Here is a 13,990-nt window from a genome sequence, read left to right on the forward strand (position 1 = left end):
CGTCCAGTTCCATTCACCACTAGTGAAGAATATATAATATATATTTGTTTTTTCACGGTAAAAATCATGTGCTTAAGCTTCAGTGTGTAGAATTACATTAAGAATTATGTTTAATTCTGTGTCAGTTTTGTAAAGTTGTACATAAGCCGTACCTGTGGTTTGGGGACACTCTTTTTGACACGGTTCAGCGTTTTCCGGTTGTAGCACTCCCCTCCAAGCCTCAGCCTCACTGTCCCAGAGTCCAGGGGCTCTGCTTTAATCTGGGGGAAGGCGTGAAGCGCCTCCTGTGAGGCAGCACAGAGGGAGAGAGGTTATGAAGAACGAGAGCAAAGAAAACAAAACTCAACAGTTGGCCAATAATCAAAATCTTTAGTGTTATGAACTGGAATATCATACATAATCAGTAAGTGACTGGCATCATTCATACTGCATGGCTCAATCATCACACAAGCGCCCCAGTCTGTGTGCAGCCCTTTAGTGATCTCTATTGTGTGTTGGATTATGTGGTTTCTGACACTCTAACTCACACACTTATGGATAAATGCAGGCACGTATTGATTGTGCTACACACTCGACCAATATATCTGATGAAAAATGTCCATGTTTCTGGTAAGGCTTGGAGAAAACTGTGTCGGACCGTGTCATGTTAAAAGCATAGGAGATGAAAGCAGTACCTGGTGCTGCGAGCTCATGTTGACTCGCTTCAGAAGCTTCCTCTTTTGCTCAACGAGGATGCTGTCAATTTTTCGCATCGGAGGGAGGTACAGTTCATCTGAAAGAGACAGAGAGTCAAATCTCAAATAAATGAAAAAATACAATAAATGCATCTTCACTGCTGGAACAAAATATTGTACCTAAAACGCAATTTTACAGACAAAAATGTAGCAAGACTTTAACCCAATAAATTTGGAGCATTTATATTGGTCTGCGCTTTATGAAATATTGACTTAAAGGTGATGTATCTGATGCCACTAGATGTCACACTAGAGCACCAGAAATTGCTGCACCAAAACAAATGCTTCGTATTAATTTCATTCTTCCCTTCCACCACACTCATCCTCCCATTCATTTTCAGAGAAGCTGCTAAAAACAGACAAGCACAATGGAGCGTTTTTAAAAAGCATTATAAGTTCAAGATTTTTTTTGGACACGTGGCTTTCACTTGAACGTACTGTCACTGACTTGTCTCTTGGAGAAAGCCAGTGTTTCCACAGGACGGGATAAACCTGCATGCACAGCCATCCTGGCTATGAAAACTAAGAGCAGAGAACAACACACAGTGTTTGTGACTTCATTCTCAGCTTAGAGTACACTAGATCTTTACATAGAAATCTATTCGCTACTATATTACTCCTTAAAACGTCGGATACATCACCTGTAATACAAAGAGCAGTAGGTACATTCATAGTTAAGAAGGATTCCGTCAAACAGCAACCAAAGGAAGAAAGTGACTTCTGAGTAGGGTATTAAACAGAATAAAAGCTCTCCCCTCATACCTTCGGTGTCCTCCAGAGCCTGGATCATATCCGGATCCAGAGCCGTGCTCACCAGCATCTCCACGTAACTTCGGTACATCTCCTTCATCACACGCGTGTTCAGGCCGGCTTTCACAGAGACTAGCAGAACAAAACACACCAGGGAGTTCAAAACAAGTGATTTGTTCTTAAAAGACTCCGCATATAAGTTACAATGATTGATTATTTGAATTCACACCGAGTTACTGCTCATTTGACATTTAATGTCAGCCTTACATTCAACACGGGGACTTGGCCTGAGGAGGTGTTTTTACAGAAGTGGAATTTAACATCAATAAATCTTAAAAAAATGGGGCACAGGTAAATTTCTATTTTAACTGATTATAATTAATTTTAATATTACACAAATTGCTTAAATCACTACGTTTAGGTTAATGATCAGGTTCTCTCTCACTCTCGCTCTCTCTCTGCCACACACACACACACACACAAAACAGTGTTTTTGAATGTGCTCACTCTCTTCCTCGCTGGCTGAGGAGTCCGACTCTGATGATGAAGGAACCTCTGGCACCTTTAGCCACTTCCTCCTCTTCTTGGGCGGTGGCTCTGCCTTCACTTTTACCGGCTGCTGCTTCACGGACGTCTTGCGCTCCACCCTTTTCTCCTCTTGGGCCTTTTTCTCCTCTTTGGACTTCGCTCGCTCCATCGCTGCCGACCGCTTCTCTGTCTTCTGAGGAGCTAGGGGAGGAGGCAGCATTTTCTTCTCCCTCTCCTTCTTCTCCTCTCGCTCCTTCAGCTTGGCCATGCGCTCCTTCTCCTGCTGATCTTTTGCCCTGACGTTGTTCTTCTCTCTGGCCTCACGCTGCTCTTTCTCTTTCGCATTCTCTCTGTCTTTTGCTCTCTCGTCTCTTGTGGCGCGAGGAGGAGGCTGGTTGTTAGGGGGCGCTGCAATCTTTGGGACCGACTGAGACTGCTGCCGTCTGAGCAGTTTCAAATACAGTGGAGAGAGGGAGAGAGAGAGGAGAGAGAGATCAAATTAAGAACAACATGTTGAACAATGTCCATTAGTCCTTAATATTAAAGGTGCTATCAGTCATTTTTTCCACTGAAACATAGCAAACGACATTTATGAAAAATTTTTTTTAGTAACTGCTTCCCAGCCCCTGAATGAACCAGCCTATGCTCCACAGAGCAGGTCACCGACAAGGACAGTCATATAAAATTTTTTAAAATGGGTTTAAGCCTGAATCTAATACCTCCATGAGGTGTCAGTACAGCAACTGTTTAATACCATGAAGACGAATCACGGGAGAAAACGAGGTTTAAGGTATGAGGTTTCTTTAACCTCATAAAAACAACACAGGAAGATATGGTCTATTTTAAACTGACCAGCTGACCACTGAGAAAAAGTTTCACATACCTGAGTGTTACGGAGGGTCTGTGCCAGGGCTTGCGAGAACAGACCCTTACATAGTCTTTCTTATTCACGTTCTCCAAGAACTTCACATACAGCCGCTGGTACCGTTTCTTAGCATCTCCAAAATAACCAAGATACTGAGGAACGTGGGAAAAAAAAACATAACAGACACAGAGTAAACCAGGGGAAATAACTCAACAAACCAGCTTTACCATAAACGCATTTTCAATGAAGTATATATTCCTTTGTTGTGTATATCTAAAAATAGAAAACAGAGAGTAGAATAGACTAGTAAGCGATTTTCTTCTTCAGTTAAAGGGCTCGTAAAAATTGGCTTATAATATTAATGTAGTTATGAGAATTTGTCCATTTCCTTGGTAAGTTTTCCGTTATCTTTTTAAGCGTTAGTTCATTCGTTCATCTTCTGTAACTCCTTGGTTCTGTTTAGGGTCATGGTGTGTTCGGAGCCTACCTGGAGTCACTGGGCACAAGGCAGAAAACACCCCAGACAAAGCTAAAATGAGTTAGGTATGTGTTGTGATAGTTTTAACACATTTTAGCCATCACTTCTTTGTCAACACCCTTTTTAAAGTTCATCCTCAGGTCCGTTCTGTTACAGCTCTAGCTTTAGTAAGTTTCACACCACATTACTGCTCTGCTGCACTGTCACCGGACAGTATATGGGCCACAACACTCGTAAGAGTTTATATCTGTGACTTAAAACTCACATTGCTAGTGGCACAGAATTGTCTCTGTCCATCTTTGATCTCTGGTGCGAATTTCTGCAGCAGGGCTTTCTGCACTCTCCAGATGGGAGGAGGCTCACGTCCGGTCTGGAGGGCCATCTGCGAACATTCAAAAAAAGAAAATAAATGTGGCTCAGTAGCAACAAAGAGGAATATTCAGCAGCAAACACCAACATATACACAGCAGCATTGGGTGGAGGAGAAAACAACCTTAATAACTACGTCTGCGTGATTGAGATTCTAGCATCACTGCAATACTGATGAATACATCATCAAAGGAACACAGAATGGATAAATCACAGCACCAAAGTAATATAAGTAGACCATCCACAAGTCTGTGAAACGTCTGTGACCTGCTTTGGTCAAAATACCACAAGGTTCAAACACCCCAGCAGTGTTTAAACAGCCCTGTTGAGAGCGCCCGCTTTCAGCACCCGTTCCTTTAAATGATAAAGAGCCGCTCGCTGTTCACCCCGACCCAGAGTGCACAGCAGTCAGGAGCGAGGAGCAGAAGCTCTGGTTTTTAGCCGTTTTCACTTGTTTTTTTTTTCTTCAAATTTTTTATAAATGGCTCTCAAGAGCTCTGGCCGTCCTCTTATTCTAAAAGTGTAGCTAGAAACTGGATGGTAGGGACATGTACCTTAAGTGTCCTGATGTCCTCGATCCGTACCACGAACTCATCCCTCTCTCTGAAAATCCCCTCCCCTGCGCTCTCGCTCTCGTCCTCATCCGTCTCTCCTGTGATGGCAGCTCCACTCTGTTTCTGTGCTAGGTGTAAGGGCAGGATCTGAGGAACTGGGGTCTCTTCCGGAGAGGAAGGAGCTGGAGCGGGCTGTGGAGGAGCTGGAGGAGGAGTGGGAATGGGAGGAGGAGGAGGAGGAGAGGAGGGTGGAGGAGAGGAGTGTGGAGGAGAGGCTGAAGGAGGGGGAGCTGGAGCTGGAGGAGAGAGAACAGGTAAAGAAGGAGCCACCGGACTGGATGGAGGAGGAGGAGACTGCTGTATTGGAGAGGGATTCTCCTCCAGCTGAGGAAGAGGTGATGGGAGGGAGAGAGGAGGAAGAGGAGGTGGAGAGGGAGAAGATGAAGGTTCAGGGGAAGACGGGAAGAGAGGTGGAAGGGAAGAGGGAGCTGCTGTCTGTGGAGCTTCTTTAGGTGAGTCTGTAACAGAAAAGAACCGTTTATCTTAATTATGGTCACTAGTAAAAATGGATAGAACAAAATATTAAGCAACTAGTAACAGCAGATAAGGTAGAAATATATTAAGACACTTTAAATGGGACGTATTCTACCTCTTTTCCACAGTGGGACACAGTTCTGGTTCTTAATAAAATGTCTGAGACCTACTTTGGTCAAAATACCGCAAGGACCAAAACACAAAAGCAGTGTTCTCCCCCTGTGTAAACAGCCCTGTTCAGAACACCCGCTTTCAGCGCTCGTTCCTTTAAATGATAATGAGCCGCTCGCTGTTCACACCGACGCCGACCGCACAGCAGTGAGGAGCTCTGGTTTTTTGGCGGTTTTCGCTCGATTCTCTATCTTTTGCACTTTTACTCTGCACTTATTTTGCTGCGTTTAACCTCGTCTTTGCACTCTCACATAAACGCTGGTCCAGCTCTGTGATTGGACAGGTTAGGGGCAGGGCAAGTTCCTGCACTTGACGTCAGAAGTGGAGCAGAATCAGAACGGCTCGTTGTACCCCGTGTTTTCTGACTTAGGCAGTGCGCAGTCTTGTTTTACAGTGTGTGGGTTGGTGGGTTCCAAATACACACATTAATGTGAACATACACTTAACAAGGGGTTTATCTTTTTATAATATATCCCCTTTAAGATGGTGTGCACCAGGATATTTTGTTTTTTTCCCCCTGGTATAAAAGGATTTAAAAGACTACAAAACCCAGTAGTAATATTTTAAATAGTGTTATTAAAATGTAATAGCCAAATACAGTGAAAGCATCTGTAATAACACACAGGTTTTAAAAAAAGACTGTCCAGTGCTTCCTGAAAATGAGTTCTGGTTTTAATTTTTGGCAAAAATATTTCTTTAAAACCCACCATTAATATCCACATGCTCAGAGAAGCACAGTCCAACCTATTACTGCTTTATGGCGCCCTACATTCAAGGCCATGCAGGTGTGTGCACTGATAAACAGAAAGCCCATTAGACTTGTTGACTGCACACCTACTTCAGTGTGACCTCTTTCTGTCGTGTACTCTTACCTCCTACTTTTGGAATAGTCAGCATCTCCATTTCTGGTTCTTTCTCCAGTGCTTCTTTCTCTTCCTCCTCCTCCTCTTCGTCGTCCACGTCTTTCATTTTCTCCTCTTCAGCCTCGTCATCCTGCTCTTCTCTCTGTAACACGGCTGGCTCCATGGACTGCGTGTGAGCTTGAGAAGGAGGCTGCGTGTGCAAGTGCGTTGGAGTTTGCGGGCTCAGAGACGGTGGGTGTTGTGTTGGTGTCAGAGGTGCGGGAGGAGGTGGAGGGAGCGAGGGAGGCTGCATGGTGGTGGTGCTGAGCTGTGGAGTGTCGTACAGGGCAGAGATGGCGGAGGAGATGCTCTTCTGCAGATCCTGGTTCTTCCCCACAGAGTCCTCTTCATCTGAAGAAAAGGAGGGGAGCGTCTCCAGGTTTCTCTTCAGCTCTTCGTCCAAGCGCTTGCAAGGGCTCGGGCACCCGCCCAAAGAGAGACCACCATCTCCTTCACTGTCCCCATAAGCAGACGAAGCTGCAGGAGCTGGTGGAGGCGGGGGTGGAGGGGATATGGGGCGGATACCTCCACTTTTTCCTGGAGAGGAATCGCCGTTGCCAGAGCTGCTCCCTGACCTTTTGCCGGACTTCAGAAAATCCAGAAAAGATGCCACAAATCCGGTCTTTTCCGACTCCTTTTCCTCCATCTGCAGAGGAGAAAAACATGTGGCTTGCTAAACAGAAGCAGAGCAGAAGAATGAGACACCTAGGCTTACTACAGATGTAATTAGAGTTATGATCCACTAACCACTCATCACACAATGCTACCAAGCTAAAAAAGTGATGCCTAGCTTTAGCTTCCTCTGAAACAAAAAAGACACCACTGCTCCTTTTTGAATTGCCGCACACGCAGCATCACACGACACTTCTACGCTGGAGGAGAGTGCTGACTGTCAATAATGATACAGAAGACAACAGGAGCCTGTGTTGGCTAGCATCGCTCTGAGTGATGGGGCGAGATGGAGGACTAGCCTACCCTACCCCTACCTAAAGAGAGAGTAGACACACACACACACACACACACACAAACACAGCTCCCAGCCTTAGAAGACTGTTTTTCTGGTGATCATCCTCACAATCTCAGAGCTAAAATATATGACTGATCTGTTGTGGCTTAATAGCTTTTGTTACAGTCACATGACTGTATTCGATGTATTAATCAAGTTTATAATTAACTACATGTTTATTTTTCTCCTTCATTCATTTTATCCATATCCATTTAAAATTATTTTATTTTTTTAAATGATTTACATTACATTTATTTTCTTGTTTATTTCCTTGTTTTGAACAATGTTTTGTCTATTATTTACTGATATTATCTTGTTAAATTAATAGTCAAATTAAATGTATTATTTTTTATTATTATTTTATCTGTCTTTATTTGTTGGATTTTTCTATTATTTACTTTAGTTTTTTCATATTTTCCTAATTTTTCTAACCTTGTGTAATGTTGTGAAAGGTACTAAATAAACGCAGTAATTTATTATGTTAATAAAAGCATGCTGAAATAACTGATTTATTTTTTAAACACTTCGTGTTTCATGAAGCACTGAAGTATTCCCTTTCCTGAATTGTTGTGAGGTCTGAAATAAGAACCTGTTACAGCTATTGACTAAATGGTTCCTCTCACCTCTTGGGTTTTAGACTTATTCTTGTCTTGAGGTCTATTGAGATCAGGCACCCCTGGCGTCCCTGGGCTCAGACCCAATGAAGGAGCCGAGCCCACAGAACCGTCAGAGAGGGCCGGGTCAGTACCAGACAAAGAGTCGGTCCGCAGCAGGGCATCAGAAGACGACATGGTACCGATTGGGAGCTTAATCTATGAAGAGAGACAAAAGATTTAAACAAATGAACACATGTCCATTCATAATAATAATTCCAAACAGCAGAAGTCGTCCTACAAGACTTGCCTTGATAGGTTTGATTGGCTCCTGCTGCTGTGACTGGTGATGCATGGACTGTTGCTGCATGTGCTGTTGATACAGCTGACCCTGCTCCTTGCTGTCCATGTCCATCATAGTCTCATCTCGCCGGCCTCTCCCTCTGCCTCTCCCTCTGGTCCTGCCTCTCTCTGCAAGATACCCTCCTCCACACTCTCCCAGCATGCCCCTGGAGTGATGGGGCTCAGGTAAGGGACGAATGCGTGGGCGGCCACGAGGTCTGGGAGGTCCTTCCCGTTTGGGCTTGGTGGGCTTCCTGCCTCTCTTTTTGGGCCCATCGTTAGGCAGCAATTGTGGCGGAGGTCCTAGAGAGTGATATCCAAAATCCAAGTCACCCATTAGAGGGCTCATGGTTCCTCCAGACTTCCGGCAACTGGACACCAGGTCTGGAATCAAATCGGGAAGTCTTCGGCTATTCAGTCGAATGTCAGCAGGAACGTTAGCCTTATCCTCATCGTCTTCAAACTCGTACTCCTGTGCATAGCTCTTCTTGGGGAGTGAATTCGGATCAGGTCGCTCCTTTAGCAAGTGGAAAGAGCTGGACTTCAGGAGCTTCTTGGGACGAGACGAGCAAAAAATAGGTGAAGTGAGCCCCCCTGTTCCAGATCCTGTGCCTCCAGAACTTCCCAGCTTGCCACCAGAACCTTCCCCAACATTCCCGGCATTTCCCATTCCTAGACTGGGTGGCTGAGACTGGATCAAGCCAAGCTGCTCCGTATTGACGGTAGATGGGAGCTCATGGGTCTTCAAGGAGTCGAGATCCAGATGCATGGTCGCGTTGTCAGGCTCGGAAAGATCATGGCAATACTGCCCGTAATCTTGATCGCCATGAGGGCCAAGCATGTCGTAGCTTGCTCCTGTGTCATCTCCTCCACCTTCTGGAGTTGCCTTCATGCCCTCCATGCCTTCTTGCCCTGTCTGAGGTTGAGCAACTCCATCCTGGCTCTGCCCTGATCCTCCAGGACAGCTTGATTTATACTCCTCCGGGCAGAACATGTCCTCCATCGCAGGAAAAAACGAACGGTCCTCGTCTGGAAGCAGAGAGTCCGGGAAACAAATAGACGTCAGTGGAACAAATCTCTGGCTCTGCTGGGATTGATTCTGACTCTGGTTGTTCTTCACCGCTGAGCTCCGGGTGTCAAAGTGGTGGTCGGCTTGATGCTGCTGCTCAAGCTGACCTTGAGGAAGCTGAGCGGAACGGTGAGGCTGCTCCGGCTGCTGTGCAGTTGCAGAGGCTGACTGAGCAGCAAGGTGATGATGGCTTTGCTGAGAAGGATGCTGTTGATGCGCGTGTTGGTGGTGGGAATTTGGGAGCTGAGAAGCTTGAGGTGGCTGCTGCGGTTGGTGGTGGTGATGGGAAAGGTGATGCCCATGAGTAGGGGTGGATAAGCCCAAATCGGGGTCAGAGAGGTACGAATGTAACTCAGACTGGTGGTGCTGAGGCGGATGGTGAGAGGAAAGTCTCTGCTGATCTTGTGACCTATGCCTCTCAACACTTGCAGCGGTGGTACCTCCAGAACTTCCTCTGCTTCCCTCATTCCCCACCCTGTCATCCATCATCCCTCCTTCCTGACTCGATGTCCGAGATAGGGAGCGCTCCAGCATGTCCAAAGATGACACCGTGGTAGATTTCGCATGGTTCTGGTCCTGGTGCTGGGAACTTCGTCCATAGTGGCTCGCCGCTTCCAAAGCTTGGGTCTGCAGCTGTAGCTGTAGCTGAGATGCCTGGGGCTGGGTATGGGTTTCTGCTGCTGTGACTCCACTGGCAGCTTCCATTAAAGTATGCTGCTGCTGCTGAGGATCCATTTTGCTGCGGGTGGTGTGGGACAGCACTGACTGTAGAAGGTGAGAAGGTTGGTGGGACTGGTCTGTTGGAGAATCCATTAATGTCTGGGATTGAGACTGACGCTGCTGCTGTTGCTGTTGTTGGTGTTGTTGCTGATGGGTCTGATGATGTGGGGTTTGCTGCTGCTGATGCGCCTGTTGGTGTTGGTGATGATGCTGCTGCAGGTCCGGCGTTTTCCTCATGTAAGCCATCTCCGCAGAGTCTTGTGTCTTCTTCTGAAGATCCATGTGGGAGTGAGCATGAAGGTGAGTGTGTGTAGGTGTGTGAGGAGCATGTTGATGGTGAGAAGAGGGGTGCTGAGGCATGGAGTGCTGGGAGTAAGGGTCACCCTGGCCGTAATGGACAACTGATCCCATTGAATCATGGTGATGGTGGGTGTGGGTTTGATCAGAGCTCCCTCGTCCTCCGCTTTCAGGGACAGTCCGGTTGCTCTTCTGTTGCTGCTGCTGCTGCTGCTGTTGATGTTTGTGTTGTTGCTGTTGCTGCTGTTGCTGATGCTGCTTCTTTAGCGACATCTCCAACTGGCCATCAAGGCCTGCTCCACTCGCTGCTCCGGACACTGCAGCATTCGAATTGGCGCTATGAGTTCTAATGACGCTCTGTAGGTGATATCTCTCCTCTGAGCTCTTGCTCATTTCATTGAACAAGCCCTTGTTTCCATCCTGAGGTGGAAGAACCGGAGGCTGCTGGGTAGGCTGTGAGGAATGATGGCTTTGAGGGGCGTGATGGTGGGATGTTTGGGGAGTCGGACTTTGAGCCTGGAGCAGATGCTGGATGAGGAAGTCGTCGTCGTCATCGTCATCCTGTTGAGGCCGAGACTCGGCTACACCAAGAATGTTGGCGTCAGACTTCGTTTTCGGGGGTGCAGAGGGGTGATAGGCTTGTGATCGAGCTCCTCTGGTGTCTGGAAACCCTTGTGGGGAGGGTAAGAAGGAAGGAGAGAGGACAGAGGACAGGTATTTGTTGGATCCTGTTCCAACGGGTGACTGAGCAGGTCTTGAAGGAGCAGGAGAGTGTAAACCTGGGCGGATGATTCCAGAGTTGCCAGATGGAGATGGGCTTGAGTCTGGGATGTGATAAGAACCTCCACCACCTCCTCCACCTCCTCCTCCTCCCACGTTGTTTCCACCTCCTGTACCAGTACTGGCTCCATTGCTAGTGCCACCAGCTGTTCCCCCACTTGCCCCTGAACGTAATAACGCTGGAGAGTGCCCTGAGGCAGCATAGCCCATTGAGGGGCTCCCAGCCCCACCTAGTGATGGAGGCAATGACCCATAACCTGAATCTGTCCCATATACTGATTCTGCCGAGAATGACTGGCTCCCCAGGTTGCCATACCCTTTGGAAACACCTGAGGTCCTGGCTGAAGGCAGGTCATGGGTTTGTGGTGAGCTGAATCCTCCATAGGACTGAGATAAATGAGATGGAGGGGGCTGGCTTGGAGAGAATGACTGAGGCTGCTGCTGGGGAGGAGTCTGTCCTGTCAAACTGCTGGATGACTTAACTGGAGCTACTGGGGAGCCATAGCCTGAGAGGCAAGCTTTGGGAAGGGGCTGCTGTGAGGAGTTAGAAGTGCTGGGAGGAGGCTGAGAGTGTGTTTGAGGGGGATGAGACACAGACTGAGATGATGGTTGCTGCCGGGAGGATGCAGCCGTAGAGCTTGAGGTGGGAATGGAGTTCGACTGGCGAGCACCAGCAGACGCCGAAGAAGAAGATGAAGACGATGAAGAGGACGAGGCAGAGGAAGCGGAAGGGGGCGTATGAGGGGTTCTGGAGGAGGACCCAGAGCCGGAGGAAGAGTAGCCACTACTGGAACTGCTTTTCGAGCCCTTCCCTGGGCCACCGGAAGATGAGGATGAGGAAGATCCATAAGAGGGCTGGATGATAGGTCGGTACTGCTCGGTTCTGGGGGAGGGCTTATGGTCAGAAGAAGGACTATGCTCTCCAAGGGGACTGCAGGAGAGGCCGGCATGACGAGGATGAGGGGCCTGCTGATACCCAGACACTCCACAGCTGAGGTAGTGCTGGAGGGGGTGAGGTGTGGAGGCAGAAGCCTGTGCTGGCGAGGGACGCTGGTAGTGCTTGATGACGCTGTCTTGTCGCGGTACAGTCCGCTCTTGGGAGCTTGGCTGGGGTGGAGCGGGAGTGGAGGAAAACACAGACGCGCTGTATAACTGTGAGGACTGGTCCTGAAGCTGTGAGGACAGCAGGTTAAACTGATGAGACTGCAGATGACGCGCGGATGCTGAAGCCGCTGAAGAAGCTTGCGCAGACGTGACACCACCTCCTGCACTGGGATCGTGGCTCCCACGGTAAGCTGCAGCAGCACCTTGAGTTGACAACAGGCGATCGAAGCCCAGACCTGACTGAGAGGGTGTCTTGATGTGCAGCAGAGGATCGTGGGGCGAGAGCAGGCCATTGGAGGTGGGGCTAAATGTAGGAGTGTCTTGAAGTGAAAGCGAAGGGGTCACCCCTGGAAATGAGCGCCCGGAAAATGATGCTGGGTGTTGATAGGCTGATAAGGCAGAGGATGAGGGGAACGATCCAGAACCTGGAAGGGCACCAGAGATGAAGAGTTCTGCAGGGGCAGGAGTGTGCATCGCTGAAGAGTGATGAAAGGAGACAAAAAAGTGAGACATTTGATAAAGGGCATCAGCAAAGGTATCATAAGACAATACATTAATAACAGACCCATATGGGGACAAAAATTGAGGCTATGTGATACATAGAAAACTAAGAATAATTAGGGAGACAATTAGCATATCCTAATGTGTGCCTTTCAAGTTGTTGCTATGGAAACAGTGCTCTGGCTCACTGCTCTAAAAAACGTTGCGATGTGCGCAAGGTTTAGCCTATATCTTTACAGAATCTATGATATATTGCTTTTGCTGTGTTCCATATCAGTCGTAATCCTTTTCTTCATTAAGGAGCGAACAAACAAACGCAGCCCGCCCCATCACTCCAGATCTTACCCGTCTGCCAAGAGGGAGTGCGGAACTGGGAGAGGAGAGAGGAGGCTGAGGGCGGTGGCTGTGGACCCCGGGACTCCAAAGCAGAGATCAGGTTCATAACAGATGGATCTGGACCTGAGGGACTTGCGTGGTGTAGCCCAGCATCAAAAAGTCCAGACAGACCTGTGAATAATAGCAGAAACCAGCGTTATAGAAATTTTAAATGTATCTCAGGTAAATGTCTAACTTTCTTTGTTTATTATAGCTGCCACATAACCCATCAGTTGTAGTGAACACACACTCACACACACCCAGAGTGGGGAGGGGGGGCATCCACTTTATCTGTATTGAGGGATCCCATTGTATTGAGGGAGGAGATTTCGCTGCTCCTTCATTCCCCTCAACCCTCATTTTCTGCTTGAATCAGCAACTGCTTCTCTTAAATATGGGTCACGGCCTTATATTTATCGTATGTATTCTCCATAAAAATTCATTATGAATGGAACTGGATGCTTTATAGCAGTTGTACACGAAACCTACGTTTATCAAGTCCAGTGTCAGACATTGGCCAGATGGTTATAATGCCCCCAAGACTGGTGTTTTCTATATTCATAAAATATATGGATCCTCCAGCTCTCTTAGGAATCTTAAACTAAGACTTAAACTATGCAAAAGAAGTAACAAAATCACAATAATCACGTTCCATGTATTTTTTTTTGCATTTCAAGTGTGTGTGTATATATATATATATATATATATACACACACACTTGAAATGTTTCCTTGATTAAAAAATCAAAATGAATTCCAGTTTCAGAGTCATAGGTACAGTGCTGGAGTCACTGCCCTTGAAAAAAAACAGAGAGGTAGAGACTATACCTTTTATAATTAGTTAAATAGGGTTAACTGGACAATCAGTTTCACCAGCAGTTTAGTTAAAGCGGACCATATCACTGTTTCAGTGCATGTTCATATTAATGTGGGGATCTGGAGCCCACCAAACCATACACTGTGAAACAAGTCCAGTCAGTCAATTTTCTGTGTGCTGATGCTGCTTCACATCTGAGGTCAAGTGCAGAGACTTTAAAAACACCCCGGCCCCTCGTCTGAGTCTGTCCAATCACAGCACCTGACCCACATGTATGTGAGAGCGCAAGGAGAAGTCAGCAATATCAGCCAAAAACAAGCCCCCTGTGCCTCACTTCTTATTGCTGTGTGCATGTGTTTGTGTGTGGGGTGAGCAGTGTGTAGCTCATTATCATTTAAAGGTACAGGTGCTGAAAATTGCCATTCTGAACCAGGCTGTCTAAAGAGCCTGGTTGTCTAAAGAGCATGCTCCTGTAGTGTTTCATCCTTGTAGGTCACAGATG

General features: G+C 47.1%; 1 protein-coding gene across 5 annotated transcripts in view; it reads right to left on the reverse strand.

Moving 5' to 3' along the window:
* Positions 1-13,990, reverse strand: part of prr12a (proline rich 12a) — a 29,638-nt gene that overhangs the window by 2,018 nt on the left and 13,630 nt on the right. For all 5 annotated transcript variants that reach the window (XM_066665517.1, XM_066665516.1, XM_066665515.1 and 2 more), the window contains 11 exons: positions 12,643-12,804; positions 7,795-12,272; positions 7,515-7,703; positions 5,856-6,531; positions 4,279-4,796; positions 3,621-3,737; positions 2,896-3,029; positions 1,992-2,455; positions 1,497-1,616; positions 675-772; positions 153-284 (listed from right to left, as the gene is read on the reverse strand). In XM_066665517.1, coding sequence (XP_066521614.1) covers positions 153-284; positions 675-772; positions 1,497-1,616; positions 1,992-2,455; positions 2,896-3,029; positions 3,621-3,737; positions 4,279-4,796; positions 5,856-6,531; positions 7,515-7,703; positions 7,795-12,272; positions 12,643-12,804 — 7,088 coding nt within the window. The remainder of the gene's footprint in view (positions 1-152; positions 285-674; positions 773-1,496; positions 1,617-1,991; positions 2,456-2,895; positions 3,030-3,620; positions 3,738-4,278; positions 4,797-5,855; positions 6,532-7,514; positions 7,704-7,794; positions 12,273-12,642; positions 12,805-13,990) is intronic.

Source organism: Hoplias malabaricus, chromosome 3 (assembly GCF_029633855.1).
Source record: "Hoplias malabaricus isolate fHopMal1 chromosome 3, fHopMal1.hap1, whole genome shotgun sequence".
In the NCBI taxonomy this organism is placed as follows: Eukaryota; Metazoa; Chordata; class Actinopteri; order Characiformes; family Erythrinidae; genus Hoplias; species Hoplias malabaricus.